The 21028-nt window shown below is 40.4% G+C and overlaps 1 protein-coding gene across 1 annotated transcript; it reads left to right on the top strand.

Moving 5' to 3' along the window:
- Nucleotides 1-4640: 4640 nt before the first annotated feature.
- On the top strand, nt 4641-15602 carry LOC107287462 (GDNF-inducible zinc finger protein 1-like). The gene is made up of 6 exons (XM_015815981.1): nt 4641-5863; nt 9293-10189; nt 11556-11650; nt 13525-13692; nt 14299-14456; nt 15346-15602. The coding sequence occupies exons 1-6, from the start codon at nt 4641-4643 to the stop codon at nt 15583-15585; spliced, it is 2781 nt and encodes a 926-aa protein (XP_015671467.1). The 3' UTR covers nt 15586-15602.
- Nucleotides 15603-21028: the final 5426 nt, after the last annotated feature.

The raw sequence follows: 21028 nt of genomic DNA, 5'->3' as shown, positions 1-21028 counted from the left end.
TTAGCAAACAGACTATTGTCTCGGTACAAATGTTCAGTTAACACTAATTGATATAGTGGTAAATAGCTGTAGTAAATATGATAAACGATAATCATAAACAGTATCAGTTGGTCAATGCATATCATTCTTCTTACAAATATATATTCAAAATAACATATCACATTCATTTCTCACTAGTTTCCTAACCATTGGTAAAAATGATCCCATTTTTTGAAGTAAACTGAATCATCTTTCTCTTTAATCTCTTTATACTTGTCGTTTTTGTCTTTCAGTTTATCAGAGAGTTCTTTATGCAGCCATGCTGGTTTCTTTTGAGAGCTGCTATTTTTCTTCTTCACTGATATTGTGCTAGACTGGGCTTTTATAATTTCACTTTTCAAAATTTACCAAGCTTCTTGAGTTGTTTTCCCCTTGACTTGAGGATTGTCATCCATGGAATCCTTCCCAAACTCTAAGTTTATTGAAATTATCTTTCTTAAAGTCTAAGGCCCTAGTTTGACTATGTTATATTGATTGTGCTTACATAATGTTGAATTCCAATATTGCACTCCCCCTCCAAGGTTCCTGTGGCTTCAACACCTTCTATCATTTCATCTCCGTTAGTGAGAATTAAGTCCAATACAGCTGATCCCCTAGTTCCCTTCTCTACTTTTTGGGAGACAAAGTTGTCTGCTAGATTTGTCAGGAACCTGTTTGATCTTCCACTTGGTGCAGAGTTTGTCTCCCAGTTGATGTCAGAGTAATTAAAGTCCCCCATTACTATTGTGATGTGCTTCCTACATACCTCAGTTAACTGACTAGCAAAAAGTTCATCTATTTCCTCTGTTTAGTTGGATGACCTACAGTATACACCTATGGCAATGTCATTTTCCCCCCTTTTATATTGACCCAAATGCATTCAAGGCAGTTTTCATTATTGTTGTGCTCTATTTCTGTTAGAGATGCAGTTATTTCTTATATATAGTGCAACTCCACTATATTGTGGAGTTTTGTGACCCTACACTGCTTGCTTACTCGTTGTTTCTCTCTGTCGCTGTTTCTCTCTCTGTCTCTCTCACCGAGTTTTGTAGAGGCCACAAGCTTCGGGGAAAACGGGGAAAACAACACTACAAAGCAAAAAACGACCCAGCGCGGACGCGAGGTTCCAAACGAATGTATTGCTCTTCGCAAACTCTTCCTTTCTCCAGCAGGTGGCGCGAGCACACCAAGGAAAGAGTCTACTCTAGCGTGCTTCGCTAAAGATGGCTTCTGGGGCTTCCTTGCCCACCAGAAAGATGGCGGACTGCTCTGTCTCAATGGAATACCATAGACGACGGCGAGGGGGCGAGGAGGAGACGAGCTCCAAACTCCAGCCAACCTTTATTCCTGGATAGCCCCTCGGTCACGGGCCTGCGCCTCTATGGTGGCTGTCAAAGTCGCTTTCAGCTGAGTGAGAATTCGGCTTGTCTCCCCGTTCGCCTCCCCCGCTGAGCAGGTCAGTCGAACCTCCAGGATTCGAGCCCCGAAAAGATGCTCCGGAGCATCGTTCCGATTGGTATTTGCGCCAGACAAGCTGGGTGGGAAGATGTGCCACATCCTCTTTGTTTGCCCATAACCGGGCAAGGGATATGCGCTGCTCAGGAATAGGTCTTGTCACTCAAGGCTGCTGCACGACCTTTTTTTCCATCTGAAATTCTATCTGGTCCTAATGCAACCAGCCTTGTTGTTGACCGTGGCGACCTCTTCGGGGAGCAAGTAAAAGCCAGGCAGCTTTTATCAACTTGCTGCTTTCTAAGGAGTTTCGAGGGCTATACTACGTTGTAACGCCGTTATCCTCAGTCAGCCGGGAGCAGGAGACAGATCTGGAGGGTATGGTTAGGAGATGGCTTCCTTGGATTCCTTAACATAAAGTACCCTGCTGCTTTTGTTTCATTAATCCTGGATCCCTTTCAGTTTTGCTAAATTTTTCCCCACTTGCAAGATTAGGAGAGAAAACTTCTCTCTACATCTTGGGCAATCTTTTAGAAATAGCATTTATGCCCCTCAGTTTTTCTGAGAAGTCAATCCTCGTGGCTTACAAGAAGTTCTCCACTATAGTTATCCTCACAATCACCTTGTGAGGTAGTCTGGACTAAGGGAGGGCGAAGATCCAAAGGAAGCCCTGTTGAATGATGCCCTGAACCTCAGCCTCTCCAGTTGCCATTACTGCTATATTCTACCTTTTCCCGACATTATGCCCTTGGAGATTATAGTTCAACATATTCATACATTCCTCTGTTGCTACAATTGACAGAATTTGCGGTCTAAGCTTATTTGGAGGAGTATAGGATAGGAATGCCTGGTTTTGATCATTCTCTTGTCAGTCCAAAAAATGAAATAAATACTCTAGATCAGTGATGGCGAACCTTTTAGAGACCGAGTGCCCAAACTGCAACCCAAAACCTACTTATGCATCATCGGGTGCCGGGTGGGTGTGGCCCATTGGGTGGATGTGGTCCATTGGGTGGGTGTGGCTGCTGTGGTAACAGCAGACTGGGTGAGGCTAAAAAGTTCAATCAATCAATTCCAACTTTGCAAAATCTTTTTTTTTCCCGCGAGAAGTTGAAATTGACCGATTGATTGAACCTTTTTTTTTGTACACGGCAGCAGAGGCCTAAAGCGAAAAGATTTTGTAAAACCCAACTGAAGGCCTAGGACTGGGGCGATGGCGCGCGTGCCCACAGAGAGGGCTCTGAGTGCCGCCTCTGGCACCCGTGGCATAGGTTTGCCACCACTGCTCTAGATACATCAGCTTTCTCTTCTGGGAAGCAAGGGCAAATGGGTAATTTTCCTAGAAACAGATCTAAGGAATTCCCTGTTAATTATCTATCAACTATTCCTGCAAATTGTCTGATCCATTTAATGCATTCAGTCAGATGAAGGTAGGCAGGTTGTATTTTTGAACATTCTTTTATTTAAATAAAAACAATTTCCTTGCAAGTAGAAAGATAAAGAGTTGGGGCAAAAGTCTGATTTAGTATTTTCTGTGTCTTGTTTCTTGTTTTATTGGCTGAATCAAAGAAGCTTCCTCCTTTCCAATTTGGCTGCTTTCATACATAAAAGTAATATTTCACAAAATTTTGCACTATAGTGCAGTGTAATGATTTCAACGGACAACAAAGATTTTGCTCCTTGTACACTTTGGGTTGTATCTTATAGATTTGTGGCAGTTAATCTTGAAAACAACCTGTAATTTACACATCCCATTTTATAGAAATCTTGTTTTTGCCACCTGCACTCTTCATATGTTTGGCTTTGCTGCAAAGATGAAAAAAACATATAAGAACATTAAACTGTTGTTGCAGCACATCCAGCTGGAATATCTGTGGAGATCTAAAGTAGTGGCTCTGCTCTTGGAATGTAGCACTGGTATACCAAGTAGTGTTGTTACATATGCAAGTGGGACAGCCATGCAAGAAAGTCATGTTAAAAAGAAATGGTACTCCGAAATAATTTGGTTCCAGGACAGAAAAATGTGTCATGTGAACCACTTGTTGACCGACAAAAATATTTTTGCCTCTGCTTCACATAAAACTCAGACTGAGGAAAAAAATTGTAAAGCGATGAGCAATGAAGGTAAAAGGTTTCCATTATTTGAGACAGATGTTTCCATGAATAACTAATGCCAAGATTAAGGAGAACATTTGTATTGGTCCCCAGAGCAGAAATGTCATCAGTGGCAAGCAGTTTGAAGTCCTGACAACGGGGCTGGAGAAATTTGCCTGGAAAAGCACTCAAGGTATCATTGAGAATTTTCTTGGCAACCATAGAGCACCGAACTACATTAAGCTAGTTGACAAACCTCTTGCAGCATGCAAAACCATAAAGTGCAAAAATGTCATTGCAGATTCATTTGCTGCATTCACACTTGGACTTTGTTCCTGAAAATCTAGGCCCAGTCAGTGACGAAATTGGTGAAAAGCTCCACCAGGATATTGCTGCTATGAAAAAATGGTATCAGGGCAACAGGAATCCATCAGTGCTGGCTGACTGTTGTTGGACAGAGATGCATCTGACACCCAAGTACAAATGAAAATCAGTAGCAAAACATTTTTAGCCCTGTTGAACTCATGCGATTTGTCAGAAACATTGCATAATTAAATATGTTGTAGTCATTCAAAGTTAATTTCATATTTCTGAAGACTCCTATATAATGCAGTCTTTCTGAATTTATATTTGCGTTTAGTTTGAAGGGCTATGAATATCATAATCACCTAAAGTTTTTCAGGAAGCAAAACATTTGAAAAAACTTGCTGTCTAGTGTTTACAGAAATCTGAATTATGTATACATCATCTTCATGTTTCTCTTTTTTATATGCTGGTTGTCCAAAAGTCGTCCTTTTAGCTTTACACAATTCACAATTGTAGAGGACAGAGGCTAGAATATAATGCAACTTAAGTAAGCATAGATGGTATTGTAACCTTTAAATTAAAAAAAGACTTTTCATCAATTAATCTACCATTGTCTATCTGGCTATTGATTGTAGGAATTTTAAATATTGAAAAACTTGTATAAGTCCTTAGTGTGAATATGGAAGATCTGACATTAAAACCAATTTTGACGAGAAGGGTAATTTATACAAGCTGTTGAAATGTTCTCAACTGTATTTCTGTTTAATAGGATGGAAAAAAAGAAAATTTTAATGAAATCCAGTGTTGCTGCCTCCAACCTCCTGAGAACATTACATTCTCTCTATCAATTTGGACATTTTTGTGATGTTACAATATACACAGACCAGCTGGAAATCCAACAAGAATTTTCCGTTCACAAAGCTGTTTTAGCAGCTTCTAGCAATTACTTTAAAAGCCTTTTTCTCAATAGTGAAATGAAGAACGTCAAAAACTGCACAGTGATCCTCCAGGATATTCATGCTGAAGAATTTGTCTCATTCCTCAAATTTGTTTACACTGCAGAGTTAGAAATTGAAGTGGACAGACTGCACCAGATCAAGGAAGTCGCTGAAAGATTTGAATGCAAGGATCTGCTTGAAATTTTTGAAGAAATGAAGGCTGTAGATGGAGACTTGGAACCACGTGTTCATTTGAAAAAAAATGAAAGTGTTAGATTGCCTGGGAAGCGAACAGAACATGGAGGAGAAAAAGTACATGTTTTGGCTGCTGCACTGATGAAGAATCATTTGGGGAAGAGAATGAACCATTCAAAACCAACCACCAATTTTGATGATATTAAAAATAAACATGTAAACCCTAATGAAGATAGGATTGTGAGTTGCAATTCCAAAGATGAGTCAACAACGACATCTGAGCGTACCAATGAGACTGACTGTCCTTCATTAAATGAGGAGGACTTGAAAGAAGCCCACATCGCTTTAGCATTGCCTGACCAAAAGGATGAAAGTAGCTTGACACTCTGTAAGGCCAAACTCAGAAAATCAACCCGCAGTATATCAAAAGTCTTGCCAAGAGCATATGCCAGTGACAAGCATAATCATTTATTCCATTTTGCTGAGCAGTACCAATCACATACTGATCTGGAGCATAGCACAAGCCTGGGAATTAAGGATAGCTGCAATATTTGTAGCCAACTCTTTCCCAATTGCCACAGTCTAAGGCAACACAGGGTCACTGTCCACAGCCGAGAGCGCACTTTCCCTTGTTTGCTGTGTGACAAAAAGTTTCAGGACCAGAAGGATATCAGTGCTCATATCCGCAGGGTGCATGAAAAGAAGCAGCATCCGCAGCAGTGCCCCTACTGTGACAAAGTCATCAGCTCCAGGTGCGGCCTGACAGTTCACATACGAACCCACACTGGAGAGAAGCCTTATAAATGTCAGTGCTGTCCAGCCAGTTTTGCTCAGAGGTCAGCCTTTAATACTCACGTAAGGTAAATTCCTTTTTTTTTAAAATACATAAAAAGTAGACAACAGTAGCAAAGAGAAGTTGGCTTGCAAGCTTTTTAGCTTTTGATTTGGTAGCAGAGTTCCTACATTATGCTCAGCCATAGTGGAGCTGGTTTGGGTTTGGTTTACTGTGGGGGGCGGGATTTGGTATACATTTTATTAAAAATTTACAAAGAACATAAAAACTAACCCAAAGTAATAAAGCTACTCATAAGAAGACTAAGGAAGTAAGGAAAAGTATTAGGAAGCAAAGAAAGAAAGAGAAAAGAAAAAAAATGTAAAAAGAAATAGAAAAACCTTCCATTTTGTTCTGCAGCAAATATAAGTAGAATTATAATATTAGCTCTTATAAGACTCATTTTTCTATTATCCAGTTTTTTCTCATCATAAAAACCACAAATCATGAGCACATTTTTTCTATTTCATGCAAAAAGTCTACAGGCAGTTTCCAGTCAGCCATAAATACAGATACTGTTTTTTCTTTAATCAAATAAGTTAATTTAGCCATTACAAGTTCTATCATCTTCACCAACCCACTCCATTGTGGGTAATGTCAAATTTTTCCTTTTCTGAGCACATAAGAGTCTTGCTGCAGGTATCCTATATAAAAACAAAAGTTCCATGGTTTTTTTTTTTCAAATTGCCTGTCCATTAGTCAGTCCTAAAAGAAAAATCTCTGGTTTCAGTTGTACTTTAATCTTTAAAACCTTCTGGATTAGTGCCTGTATTTATTATGTCCATTTTTTTTTTAGCTTTTTCTGTGTCTACTAAATATGGTAAAGTATCCTTTCAGTGTGTTTACATTTCCAGCAAAGTACTTTTATATATTCCAGAAGTTTCTATATACTAATGATATATCATTTTATAAAAGTTCTCGTTGAGGCTAGAACATAAAATACAACTAATCCCCAACCTACTGTTGAAAGAAAAATCTTCATCAGGGTCCAGTCCAAGCTGGGAATAAACAAAATGGAGACTGCTTTAGAAAGAAGGTTGTAGTTTATTGAAGAGCAAAGCCAGACAGAAGCATGGCTCTGGGAAAGCTGACCACATGTAGTAGGGAGTGGTGGGTTTTATACCTTCTTGAGCTTTTGTTTGGAGTTCTTCCTGTTTGAGGCTTTGTATTTCCTGTGTCATGTACTTTGACTTGAGTCTGAGTGTGGCTTTCTGGTATTCTGATGGTGGTGGGTTAATCCTATTATGTCCCAAAGGTCATATCCTTCTTCCCTGGGGGTGTGGCTGATGACTATGTCCTGTATTGGATTTTTTGGTGTGAGGGATTGTTGATTCTAGGGATCTTTGTCTTTCTAATCCCATCAGCTCTAAGCTTCCAGGTGCCAGTCTTTCTGAAAGGATTATGATATCTGCATTTCTATAGAGCTGGTTTTTGCATGGGGGAGGGAGACTTGGGGCTATTAAGAAAAACTGGGCATGCTTTTTTGTCCTTTTAAGATCCTTTGAGGAAATATAATATTCTGCCCTTTTTAATATTTCCTTCTCTGGTGGGGGCTGACTTCCCACACTACAACCAGTCACTTTGCAACTGTTCATAGTTACAGCGCTCTCCCCCCCCTAAAGTTATTTACCACCCAGTCTCAAAATGTTGGCTTCTGTAGTAATTCCTCCTCATTCTCCCCATTGGGCCCTACACTCTCCTCCTCACCCAGTGTCACACAGTTACCTTTTGAAGATCTCTGGAGCTCGGATTTGGGAAGCAAAACAAGCCACTTTGTTGCTGGATTAGGCAGCACAATCCTGGAAGTGACTACCATGAGTGGCCACAATTCAGTGCTGCCCCTTAAAAAATTTGGTGGCCACTTTGGTGATTATACCACACAGGCCCAACTATGGCATGCTTTGCTTTGCTTTCTTAATGCAACCTGTGCATGTTCCACAGTGTTTGTATTATATCAAATAATCTCTAATCAAGGCTTTGCTGGCATCTCAAACTATCCTCTTGTCGGTTCCTTTATTTAAACTATTTTCAAAAAAAATCCTTCAATTTCTTTTTACAGTCCTGGACAACTTCATCTACTCCATTTAATCTCTGTCTTCATTTTTAATACAATAAAACAAGAAGTCCTAAGAAGAATAAAAAAGACAAACCCCTGCCTGGTTGTTGTTGTTTTTCTCTCTCACTTTAGTCCCTCTCGGTAACCTTCACTACAGCAAAGCTTATGTTTCCATAGCAACTGAGTACCATTCCCGTGCCAGGCTGATCTTATTAGCTGGCTTAATGAAAAATTGTAGCAAAGCACTTTCATCAAAAGTAAAATAAAAATAAAAAATAGAGAAAAAAAGACTGTCCCCGTGTCTGTTTTTTAAAACATTCTTATAGCTTCTCTTAGTTGAGCTTTCTGCAAGTAAATCTTAAATCATTAAATCAAAAGTTTTTGAAACTCCTTATTTGGGCGCTTGGGACAAAGTTATTGAGAGTGAAGGTTCGTTCTCCGAGCTTGTGGGTTGGTTTCCGAATGTTTCATTACCAGGCTAGGTAACATCTTCAGCAAAGTTTAGGGGATGTCATTCTTCTTCTGTTTATAAGGGCTTTGTATGGTCAGTATGTCTTGTGATGGGTCAGGTGTGGGTGTGTCAAGTGAGAGTGTTGTGATGCATCTTGTGATGGGGAGCTTACATCAGGTGAGAGTCACTGGGAGGTGACGTGCTGGTTGGGGGGACTTGGGTGGATTGGTTCAGGGTCAGTACTATCTCTGATTGGCTGTGTAATTGATCTGGATTCTGAGGGGTTTGTAGGCTGGTTGTAGGTCAATATATCTGTTGATGGAATTGCTTGTGGAGTGCCGGGCTTTGACGAACTCATGAGTGTGGCAGGTGGTAGCGTGGCCGATTTTGGGGTTCTCCAATTGAACTGGTGCTGTTTGGTGTCAGAATCCAAATCAACCACACAGCCAACCAGAGACAGCACCGACCCTCAACCAACCCACGTGAGCCCCCCCAACCAGCAATTCACCTCCCAATGACCCTCACCTGATGTAACCTCCCCATCACAAGACTCTCACTGATGACTCACACCTGACCCATCACAAGACCCATTACAACACCCATTATAAGACCCTCACTTGACACACCCACACCTGACCCATCACAAGACCTGTTGCCCACACAAAGCCCTTGAAGAACACTGACACTGACATCTCCTAAACTCTACTGAAAATGTTACCTAGCCTGGTAATAAAACATTTGGAAACCAACCCACAAGTTCGGAGAACGAACCTTCACCCTCATCCTACACCCGAGCTATAGATATTCGCCACTATTGCAAACAAAGTTATTGGGTAAAATCAGGCTGATAGCTCTCATTTGGAGAGATACTATGTACAAGCGGGTTTTAAAAGTTTCTGTAACACTCAACATTGCATTTTCCTATCTATAAATTATTTTTTCTCCAATAGAAAGATACATGAATCCAAGAAAGATGAAAAATGCATGCCTGCTTACTGGACAATAGTTCCACCAGCAGAAAAAGTAGATGTGATAGACAGTAGAATCAATAGGAATAACAAAACACAACCCAAGGTGCCAAATCATGATCTGCAAAGGGAAATACTTGGCAAAGCTACTCAGGATCCTGAGGAAGAACCTGGTAGATCTCTTCCAGAGGAAGCACAACCTGACAAAAAAAACAAGAAGCTGGAACTAGGTACCAAAACTAATACTAAAAAAGGGGACACTTGTAGGCAATGGACTGTGGATGTGAAAGGAAATGGAGAAAGAGTTTGTGAAGCAGGCATACACAGCAACAAAGACAAGGAGGCCTTCTCTTCAGATGATAATCACAATGAGGACTCAAATGACCACGGTACAGAAGACTGCAAACAGGACGTAAATTGCCAAGTTAACAAAAACAAGGCCATCCCAACACCTGCTTACATCATAACTTGTACCAAATGCACCGAGAAGTTTCCATCACGGAGGAAATATGTCATGCACTGCAAAGAAATCCATCACTCCTTGCCTGGGAAAGTATATCAGTGCGATGTTTGCAGCAAATCCTTTGCAAGTCACAACAGCTGGAAAGAGCACCGAGCCTGCGTTCACACAGAAGACCGGAAGTTTGCCTGCACCCTGTGCGATGCCACTTTTAAAAGAAAGAGGGATGTGAGGACTCACTCTGTGCGGAAGCATGAGGGTCAAGCGAAGCGTCCCCTCTGCTCCGTCTGTGGGAAAATTCTGAGCTCCAGAACGGCCCTTGTCTTCCACATGAGGACCCACACAGGAGAGAAGCCATATCAGTGTGGCGTTTGCAGCTCAAGATTTGCTCAGCCATCACAGCTCAAGATTCATACCAGGTCAGCTTCTACTATCTCTTCCTTCTTCTCCCGACAAATTTTGTTTTAAAATATTTATACCTATTTGTTACATAAATTGAATATTTCTTTTTTTTCTTTTGTCTTTTAAAGGCAGGGCCTTAAGATACGCTTATAGATGAATTAGGAGATCGAAAAGTATCATTTAGTTTATGAGTGAATTTAAGATTATTATTAGTAGTTTAATAGGGTTGAATATTATTTTGAATTTTATGGTTTAATTATATTATTATTTTGGTTGTTAATTAGGTATATTATTATTTTGGTTGTTAATGGGTTAATACTTATTTTGAAAGGGAGTTAAAGTATGTTATGGATTTAACTGTTAATATAGTTGGGTAATGTTATTTAGATTATGTTATTGTTTATTTGTACCCTGTAATCAGCTCTGGGAGGTGGGGAGGGAGGGGGGATATATATTGTAATTTTTTAAAAAAAACTTTTAATAATAATAAAAAAAAAGATACGCTTCTTGCACATAGCCCTAGGCTCAGCCCTTATTATATTGAATCTGAACCAGGACACCAGTTCTTTCCCCCTATTTTAATAGAATACTATTTTCTTGAATTGGTGATTTTTTTTCTCTCTCTTTGATACTTTTCATGAGCTCTTAAACATGTAGAAAAATAAGAAATATTTATTTTATCAGGCGAGGATTTCAACTCCAGCATTGCATCTCCCTTCATTTTGCCCTAGTCAAGAGAGTTACGTGATGAAGAGGTATACTTCCTGCAGTCGTGGATTTGGCCGCTGCAAAGTTACTGCCTAATTGTAATTTTTAATACCATAGAGGGCTAAATTATTAAATACATAGAGAACAATGAAATAAACTCTATGGATTTAGTTAGAATTCTGTTATATTTTATACAATAAAATACAGTTTTTCTTTAATTTAGTATAAGTTAAAATGGAATGAAATCAACTTCTTGTGTCTGTGTGTATGTGTGCTTGCTCTACCCAAAGTTTGCCAAACATCAGTTTAAAAGTCCTTGGCCCTTAAATGTTGTATGCCTCTAAAAAAACAACAACCCTGGAAATCATTTTGTCCAAATCATTAAGTGGAGGCAGCTTCTTTGTAGTAAGTTGCTTTCTTGCATACTTTTTGTTTGTAGTATAAGATCATGATCAGGGGTCTTCAAACTTGGCCCTTTTATGACTTGTGGACTTCAATTCCCAGAATTCCTCAGCCAGCGTGCCTGGCTGAGGAATCCTGGGTGTTGAAGTCCACAAGTCATAAAAGGGCCAAGTTTGAAGACCCCTGGTCTTGATGAACATCTTGCAAAGTTTGCAAAACAACATTTGGTTTTAAATACCTTTTGACAGTATTTCCATATTCCTCTGAACGCAGGTCGCACACAGGTGAAAAGCCATACATCTGTGAGGACTGTGGGGCGTCTTTTGCTGATAAAGGCAAACTTAATGGTCATAAGAGGACACATACAGGTAAGGCTTAAATTAATTTCCTGAACCTGACAAAAGGTCACATTTACTTACAAAGAAGAGAGATCAGATTTGTTTTTTTTAATGAGAAGAAAATCAATAGTAAGGTATCTTGATTCCAACAATTCAACCTGTTCTCTGATAGTCACATAGAGAACAGCCTAGGTCTGATTGCACATGGGTGCACATGCTCCTGTTTCCTACTGCTTGTAGCAGTGGGAAAACAGGGATCAGTTATTCACTGGAAAGCCTTTTTTTTTTTTTTGCCCAGTGGCTGATCATGACAAGGTTCCCTACAGTTCCAAAAATCTACATATAACGTAGGCAAATGTTGGAGGTTGCCCATGCATTCTGCAAGATCAAGCTGTTACATTGTAACTTTGCCTACTGTTCCAGGAGTAGGCAACCTTGGCTCTTTTATGACTCGTGGACTTCAAATCCCAGAATTCCTGAGCCAGCATGGCTCAGCATGGAAACCTCTCCCTTTCTCCTCAGCATGGCTGGCTCAGGAATTCTGGGAGCTGAAGTCCACGAGTCATAAAAGAGCCAAGGTTGCCTAACCCTGTGTTAGTCCAACAACCTTCTGCCTCGCAGAGATCCTTCAGGAGAAAAGGAATGCTTAACTCTTCCCCTGAATGTCACCTTTCCTTTTTTGCAGAATTTTAGGAGAAGTGAAGGGGTAAACGTAAACTGCCTCCGTCCATTCATACGTTCGTTTTACAGAAGGGATTATTTGCAAAAAAAAAAAAAAATGGCTGTCAGATGACAGTTATTCAGTGTAATAGAAGAAAAAGAAACAAGAGTGCAGGTAGTCCTTGGTTACTGACAGCCCTCGTTTAGTGACCATTTTTAATTACACGGTATAAAAAAAATAAGCTTTGCAACCAATCCTCACATTTATGACCATTGCAGTGTCCCATCATGGTACTGCTATTTGGACCCTTCGCAACTGGCTTGTGTAAAATTGTAACTTGTGGTCTTGTAATGTTTTGTTTAACAACCATGGCGATTTGCTTAACAGCTGAAGGGGAAGTGAGGATATAAGCCTATCATGGTTGTATGGTGTTTCATTGAATGACTATGGTGCTTAGCAATAGAGTTGCCAGTCCCAATTATGGCTGCTAAGTGAGAACTACTGATAGTCCTTGACTTACAGTTTTACGTCATGCCAGTCATTAAGCAGGTCATTATGTGACTGCATCTTTTTTTTTTCATGGTGTTAAATCCATGGCGCATAATGGGCATTGCTGGAAACTGGAAGTAAACTCTGATTTCTGGCCAAAAATGTTGTAAATTGCAGTCATGTGACTGTGGGGTGCTGCAAACAGCTATAAATGCATGCTAGTTCTCAAAAACCCAAAATGCAATCCCGTAACCATGGGGGGAGGGGCAGACCATCGGAACTTCACATCTGTATCATAAGTGCCTTTATCAGGGCCTGTCATAGTTTCAAATGGCTTGCCAAGTGATCAGTTGTACGTCAACGACAACTTGTTCTTGTATAATATGCAAGTATGTAATGTTACAAATAAGCCCTTGGGCATGTGGGAATTAGGATACAGCAAACTGACAGAATCTCAGATTCTTCATGGCTTCACATAATACTGTTCAGTATTACAAACAGTAAAATTCCTGAAAGGTTTTTAATAGTTACAGGGAAGGAAAAGAGAAGTATATTAAGAAAAGCTCGAGAAAACATTATTTTGGAAAATCTCCAATGGGGGTGGGATCTTCAACTTGGATCATCCTGCACTGGAGCGGAAATATTCATTCATTATCCCTTTTCTGTCCTCTGTGTAACATTGCTTACCATAAAAGAGAATATAGTGATGGCTACAGCAGATACATTAGTATGTATGCATGTATTTCCTTTACAGGAGAACGCCTCTTCAGATGTGATGTATGTGGGAAACATTTTGCTACCAATGAATATTTAAAATGTCACAAGCGTTGTCACATGGGAGCTAAGCCATACAAGTGTGATGTGTGTGGGAAAACCTTTGGATTGAGAGCTTCATTAGCCCAACATAGTAATGTTCATGCAGGTAGGGAACAAATGGTCTATTGGAGAGATGCAAATGCAAAGCAGGTTTCTGGGATTTGGTGTTCACAATTACCGTAATTCCTATACATGCATCCTGTAAAGGAAACTAGGATCCCCATAGTTTTCCTGTTTGTTTTAAAAATAATGTCCTTCTGTTCATTAATTGCACTTAAAATAATTTAGCTTGTAAGCCAAACATCTAGGCATCTATATAGAGCCGTGGTGGCACAGGGCCTAGAATGCAGTATTGCAGGCTGGCTCTGCCGACTGCCAGCAGTTCGATCCTGACCAACTCAAGGTTGACTCAGCCTTCCATCCTTCCGAGGTCGGTAAAATGAGGACCCAGATTGTTGGGGGCAGTAGGCTGACTCTGTAAACCGCTTAGAGAGGGCTGTTAAAGCATTATGAAGGAGTATGTAAGTCTAAGTGCTATTGCTAAGTGCTCTGCCAGTTCAATACCTATGCAGGCGTGATCTACTGTAGCCAGTCTTCACCTCTGCAGGTCACAAAAGTCAGAAAGCAAGATAGACTTATGTTTTTAAAAGTGACATTGGAATTGGAAATAAACTAACGCTGGTTTGTTTCTTCACATTCATTCTCTTCCCAGAGACTCCTCCTTATTTCTGTGAGCAGTGTGGAAAGACGTTTACTCAGCAAGGAGCCCTAAGACGTCACCAACGTATTCACTCTGGAGAAAAGCCGTATAAATGCAGGGCTTGCGAGAGAACCTTCACAGATATGTCTACCCTGAGGAGGCATGTATTGGTATGTTCAGTGGTTTGTGCTATAGCTTTTTTCTGCAGGAATAGAGATCGGTTTATGTCCTGAGATCATTAAAAGAAGTTCTCTCGCTGAGGGTTTTTTTTTAAGCCGTGCATGACACTGCAGTCATCTTTCATTCTTCTGTCACTTTGTGCATTGTGGTACAGCTACTGGGGTAGGGAGGCGAAAGCACCTCTGCACGGGCAGAGAAAATTGACAAAGCCCTGTGATTTCTGCCCTGTTTCCTTATAATGCAACTCTGTAATGCACAAGGGTTACACAACTTTGGGAAGCTGAAGGGCCAGCAACACTCACATGGTGTGTGGTTTCAAAGCAATTTTGAAGTTACCTTGGGTTAGATCAGGGGTAGGCAACCTTGGCTCTTTTATGACTCGTGGACTTCAACTCCCAGAATTCCTGAGCCAGCCATGCTGGCTCAGGAATTCTGGGAGTTGAAGTCCACGAGTCATAAAAAAGCCAAGGTTGCCTACCCCTGGATTAGATCAATGTTTTTCAAATTTGGCAACTTTAAGAGGTATGAACTTCAACTCCCAGAATTTACCAGACAGCATGCTGTCTGGGGAATTCTAGGATTTGGTCCACATATCTTAAAGATTGCTAGATTCTTCAATATAGGAGAGAAAACTCTGTAGGAAGGATAATATACTTGTCTTATTGTGGCTAAATAAAGAATGTTAAGGTCTCAAGTCACTGAACTGCGAATGCTTTATTTTAAAAAAATCAATAAACTAATAAATAAGAAACTGATCCAGATTTCATTTTTTAAAAGTTAATAACCCTATTTATAGAGGGTTTTTGAAAATACATTTTTATGTTTCACAAGCCAAATGAGACCTTGAATAGTAAAGTATTTTTTTCCCTTCTGTCATAGGTCCATGATCGGAATGCTCATTGGAGAAGTTTCTTAATAGATCTTACTATCAAAAAGGATCATAACTGGTCCAAAATAGAGACTTTGCCTACTATTTGTATGCAAGAGAATTCTACTACAGTTTGGTCCGATTGCCAAGAAAAATGCCACACATCAGAAAACACAAATGTAAAAAAAGTAGAACAGATACCAAGCAGTACTAACGTGAAAGAATCTGAACCTACCCTTATGCATTTATAACTATCAACAATTAAAGTTCAATGTGCATATAAACTTCTCATATTGTTTCAATTTTTTTCCCTTGTATAGGAAGATTCTCCAAATGCTTGTAGAATCTACAAACAGACATGGCATCAGCTTGGATGTAGTAATAAGTGCTCAGTCATTGCAGGGTGCAAATATGGCTGACAGCTTTCGCAGTGTTTATTGCCTTTTATACAGGTATTCCAAATAGCATAAAGTAAGATGGCATCAGCATAGCAACAGCAATTCTATTGGTGAAACCCCTTGCCAATCCTTAAGAATATACCAGCTAGGAGGCCACAAACAGGGAGCAGTTTTCTACCACATCCTGTTGATGTAACCTAGCTGATATCATGTGAACCAGGTGATATCATGTACCAGCCTGGGGTAGTTTCCCACATTGCCATGGTGATGTGAATGGATGAGATCATGTAGAGAGAAGAGGCACGCAGGCATTGGAAGGGCAGTTTGCTGCTCACGACCTCTACCTGGCCCCTATCTCTACACTTGGATTCTGATATGGAATGGTTTCTAAATGTGCTCTTTCTCTTAACTTAAAATGCTGATGTTTTAAACAGCTTTTAAGGACTAGGCAGACATAATAAGCAAATTCTATCAGGTTGCCTGCGATCAAACCACTATGGGCCATACTGATGGCCATGTACAGGTCAGAGAGCGTTCATCCTTGTTTTAAAAGGAAAGATATGGCCAAAGTTGAAAAGGGTAATAAACATAAATGTGTAAAAATACAGAATGCCCACCTCCACCAAGAGGGATGTGTGGAATTCATGTAAAATATTGTACATGGGAACATGGTGTTATATGTCTTCTTTGAGAGCTTGGGGAATGTTGATTGGGTATACATTCTGGTATTGTTTCAAGATATCCCTTCCTGCAACTGTTGAAAACAAGGACCAGCCTCTAAAGCTAATGAACTTTGTGTAGTTTAGAGTGTGAAGATCTCGGAGTTCAATTCCTAGTAGAATCTGGTCACCTGCGTCTGAAGAATTTCAATAAGCATAAAACAAGACATTTGTCATCTGCTGGTGAATGTAACTTTTAGAGCAGCAAATTTCAAACCCTTTGGTCTCAAGACCTCTTTATGTCGTTACAAATCATCTGAGAATACAAAGAATAGGATATAAAGCAAAGAAAAATCATAGTTGAAGTGAGGATTTTGATGTGAAAAGAAAAGGCAGGATCTTGACATTCATAGAATGCCACGGAATATTGGTGTTCAATCTCCATTCCAGGAACTGCAGGAAAACTGTTAGATTGGCACTGGAAAATATTGTATAGGCAATCAGCAGTATGCTTGTTAACATACCAGATAGGAGGCTGCTAGGGATAGTAAGTGATTCATCTGCCTGAGTGATAATCAACCAGTTTTGGAGAGAGAATCTTTATTAGAAATTCTTGTCCAGATACCACTACCTAATATGGTCTTGTACACACTCTCAAGAATATATTATTTGGATGCTATAGAAATGCAATAAATAATAATAAGTAAAACTCTCTTTAAAAGAAGCATTTTGAAAAAGGGGGAGGAGTCTTGTACTGTGCTTAGACGTAAATGCATATTAAATAAAAATGTAGATGCTAAAGTTTTACTACTCATTTGAAGACATGTTTGCTTCAGAATAAACAATAAAGGCAAATCCACCACCTTTGCTATATTTATTTGCTAACGTTTACCTGTACATAACAAAATTGCAAACTTATATGCAACAGTAGAAAACATACATAGCTCCAGGTGAAATTGTTGAATCCACCTTCTCTACTCTTGCTTTTCTTCCTGCAGATGTTTGTTAACAGTCTAGTACAGGGGTAGGCAACCTCGGCTCTTTTATGACTCATGGACTTCAACTCCCAGAATTCCTGAGTCAGCATAGCTGACTCAGGAATTCTGGGAGTTGAAGTCCATGAGTCATAAAAGAGCCGAGGTTGCCTACCCCTGGTCTAGTAGATCAGTGAATGCAGCTGTGACTGTGGGAATCCAAAAGCGGGGATAACCAAGCGAATAAGACAGTCGAGCAATCTCAAAACATCGCGAGAAAAACGCTCGAGAAAGAGATTCGACAACCGGGACTTTTGCTAAGCGCGAAGAGGCTCGCCTTTCCTAGCCCTAGATGTCTCTATGGTGAAAGGCCTTTCTCTGTTTAGGTAGGACAATAGAGCGGCCAACCCGCTCCATAGGAGCACGGCGGAAGTCCTAACGAAATCTGACTCCTCCCCCTCCCGCCTTCTCCTGGCAACGAACGCCATAGGTATGCTGTGACGTCATCGGGAGGAAGGGGCGGAGGGGCAGCCGTTACCGGATGTGGAAGCGTGACGGGAGGGGAGGGGCCATCCTGCCCTGAGGCTGCCCAGCTGCGGGGCTGCCCGGTGAGTGGGATGAGGGGGGGGGCGGGAGTCGAATGGGGAGGGGCATGGCCGGTCTGCAGCGCTTCGATGGCAGGTCGGCCGGAGTGGGGAGGGGGAGGGCGGCTGAAGAAGCAGGCCTGCCCTTATAAAGGGGGGGTGGGTGGAGGAAACGAAGCGAGACAAAGTGGTGCCACTATTGTTTTCATTCTCCTTCTCCCGGGGGGGGGGGAAGGTTTGTGGGTCTCCTCCAGAAACAATCGCGGTGCGGAACCGGGGACGAAAATGGATTCGTAGCTTAGCTCAGTAAAGATGGGGAGTAATTCATGGCGTAACGTCAACGCGTTGGACAAAAAGAGAAAGAAAAAAAAAAAGCAGATCTCAAACGGTCCCCCCCCCTTTAAAACAGCCTTGGTGTCTCCCAAGTGGGTTTCTGACCATTTCCAGTTCCCCTTCGCCGTTGGTGGTGCTACCTAGGGCAGTGTTTCTCAACCTTGGCAATTTTAAGGCATGTGGACTTCAACTCCCAGAATTCCACAGCCAGCAATGCTGGCTGTGGAATTCTGGGAGTTGAAGTCCACATGCCTTAAAATTGCCAAGGTTGAGAAACACTGACCTAGGGTGAAATAGGGCTTGTAGTCCCATATCTGTTGGGGGGGGGCATCGAGTTAGAGCAGGTGAATTAAAATTTGTACAGAGTGGTCCGGGAGGGCAGCAGACAAAATGAGAGGAAATCGGGTAAAGTTCAGCTGAGAGAAAAGTGTGTATGTGTGTGTGTATATATATACACACAGAGACACGAATGCTTTTTTACTTTGATGCACCCTGTCGGCCCAAATATGGGAGAGAGAAGTCCCTGTGGATGGCTCTAGATTGAGCTGATACAGGCAAAAGACTTCTCTCTCCCATATTTGGGCCGACGGGGTGCATCAAAGTAAAAAAGCATTCATCCTCTTCCCCTGTCTCTTGTAGCTAGCAAAGTGAGAAAGAGCCTGTGGCCTAGGGGCTAACACATCTGCCTAACATGCAGACAGCCCAGGTTCGAATCTCAGAAGGGTATGTCTGGCTGATGAAAACTAAATAAAGTTTGAAATAGCTATCCCCAGTACTCCCTTAATTCTTTGTTAGCAATCCAAATTTTGAAAAACACACACACACACACACACACACACACACACACACATTATATATATATGGAGGTGGGTTGTTTTTAAAACGATAATAAGAATTCTAAGCAGTTTGTGCTTAAAATGGCTTTGAACTAGAAGTTGGAGATCATTAAAAAAAATGCTCATTTGATACTTTTGTAATAAGCTCTGGGCAGATTTGTTAGCAAAAAAAAAATGCCAAACAGCTGCGCTTGGAGTTGGGAGAGTGAAATTGCTTGATTGTTTTAATAAAACTTGGCTGCTTCTTGTCTCTCAGTGAATAAAACTGGGAGGGGGGGAACCAGATGCCTATGTGCCTTTTTCTGTCAGATCTTCTGAACCCCTGTATATACCTTGTCACATATTTCATTTCACTTGTATTTGCCTAAGCAGGATGAACAACTCAAGCCTTACATCAGGGTCATAAGGAAAACTGAAGTTTCAGACACACAAAGCCTATAAAAGGTAGATTGCGACAAAGAGATTCAAAGCATGAGTGTCAGAATAAAAAAAAGTGTGAATTATTTTACTTAGAAGTAAATATATAGAAGTAAATAAATATATACTTAGAAGTAAATAAATACATGTTAGGAAATAATAGAGCCGGGTGCTTTTTACCCTCCTCAGTCAGAAAAGATTTCAGAACAGCTTGTATAGGCTCATGTTAGTTTATAATATAAATGAGATCGTGTGAAAGGAAAAAAGGTGAGAAAAACAAGCAAGTGTGGACTCCAGTCCTTGAACTGAGTTTACGTGATACCATAAGCCCATGGCTATCAGATGGGCAGGTTATCCAAAGTCACTATGAATTAAACTCTGGTTAAAGTGCTAATTTGTTGTAGGTTTACTTTTCTTAGCCATAAGTCTGTATGTCATCTCAATCCAAGTTGGATGGTTAACTGTGATTAACTCTTCTTTCCAACTTCCAAATGAAGAGATCTGAGATGTGAATGTTAAAACAGTTCAGGAAGACTGTCAAGATGGAGAGAACTGGATGGATGGGCTGTGTACATCAATGAATTGAAAATTGTAAGAAAGCTGTATATGGAAAGTGCAGAATGCTGTGTTATTCTAAATAAAATAAGCATTTAACAGGACTTTCAGTGGGGCTGAGAAGAAGGGAAAGGATGTCAATGAACTTCAATTAGTTGAGCTTTGCTTCAAAGAGGCCATGAACCCTACTTCCCAACCCCAGATTCTTGTATCATTAGTGATCTGAACTAAGCAGTTTTGCCTCTCGTTGCAAGTATTTAATTAATAAATTTGTTGTCTACATATTTTTCTCATCCTTCCTGTTGTAGGTATATGTGAATGAAAAAACTCAGATTTCTTGGGATGCCATCCTACTCAGGAATGCTTTTTTAATCTCTTTTTCTGCTCTGAGCTCCTAGTGGCAGAAAAGCATGAGGGCACTGTAAAACAAAGTCCAATAGAAAATAACTTCTCCTCTCTTGCTGTTTATATAGGTAGTCCTCATTTAGGCTGTCTCATTTAGCAACCATTCATAGTTACAGCAGTGATGTAAAAGTAACTTTAAGTCCATTTCCTGCAATTGCGACCTTTACAGGTCTGTAAAGCAAAGGAAAACTGAAGTAAGATCATAAGCAGAGTTGCAGTTTTATTTAGCGATCAATTTGCTTAATGATTGAGTTGCTGCTCCCAATTGTGACTACTAAACAAGGACTACTTGTATATTCCAAGCAACTTAGGGAGATACAGTTGCAAATCACAGGCAGCTTATCTTATTTTAAACTTATGTAAGGAAATTGTTATACCATTCATTGATTGGGAGAGTCATAACTGGATTTTGTAGATTTTACAGATTTATTTCCTTCTTCCAACTAGTTAGAAGAACATTACTTTGGGGTCTTTGATTTTGTTTGTGGGGCAGACTATTAACATGTAATAATGTATTTTTAGAAAGGAAGAAG

Source organism: Protobothrops mucrosquamatus, unplaced genomic scaffold, assembly GCF_001527695.2.
Source record: "Protobothrops mucrosquamatus isolate PMUCROS unplaced genomic scaffold, P.Mucros_1.0 scaffold391, whole genome shotgun sequence".
Lineage (NCBI taxonomy): Eukaryota > Metazoa > Chordata > Lepidosauria > Squamata > Viperidae > Protobothrops > Protobothrops mucrosquamatus.
The sequence above is the reverse complement of the archived record's forward strand: the minus strand, read 5'-3'. Positions and strand labels throughout refer to the sequence as shown.

Bases quoted from the DNA above. Each gene is read 5' to 3' on its own strand.
- LOC107287462 (XM_015815981.1), top strand. From the start codon at position 4,641: ATGGAAAAAAAGAAAATTTTAATGAAATCCAGTGTTGCTGCCTCCAAC. The intron at 5,864-9,292 runs GTAAATTCCTTT...TTTCTCCAATAG, and splicing joins GCCTTTAATACTCACGTAAG to AAAGATACATGAATCCAAGA. The intron at 13,693-14,298 runs GTAGGGAACAAA...TTCTCTTCCCAG, and splicing joins ACATAGTAATGTTCATGCAG to AGACTCCTCCTTATTTCTGT.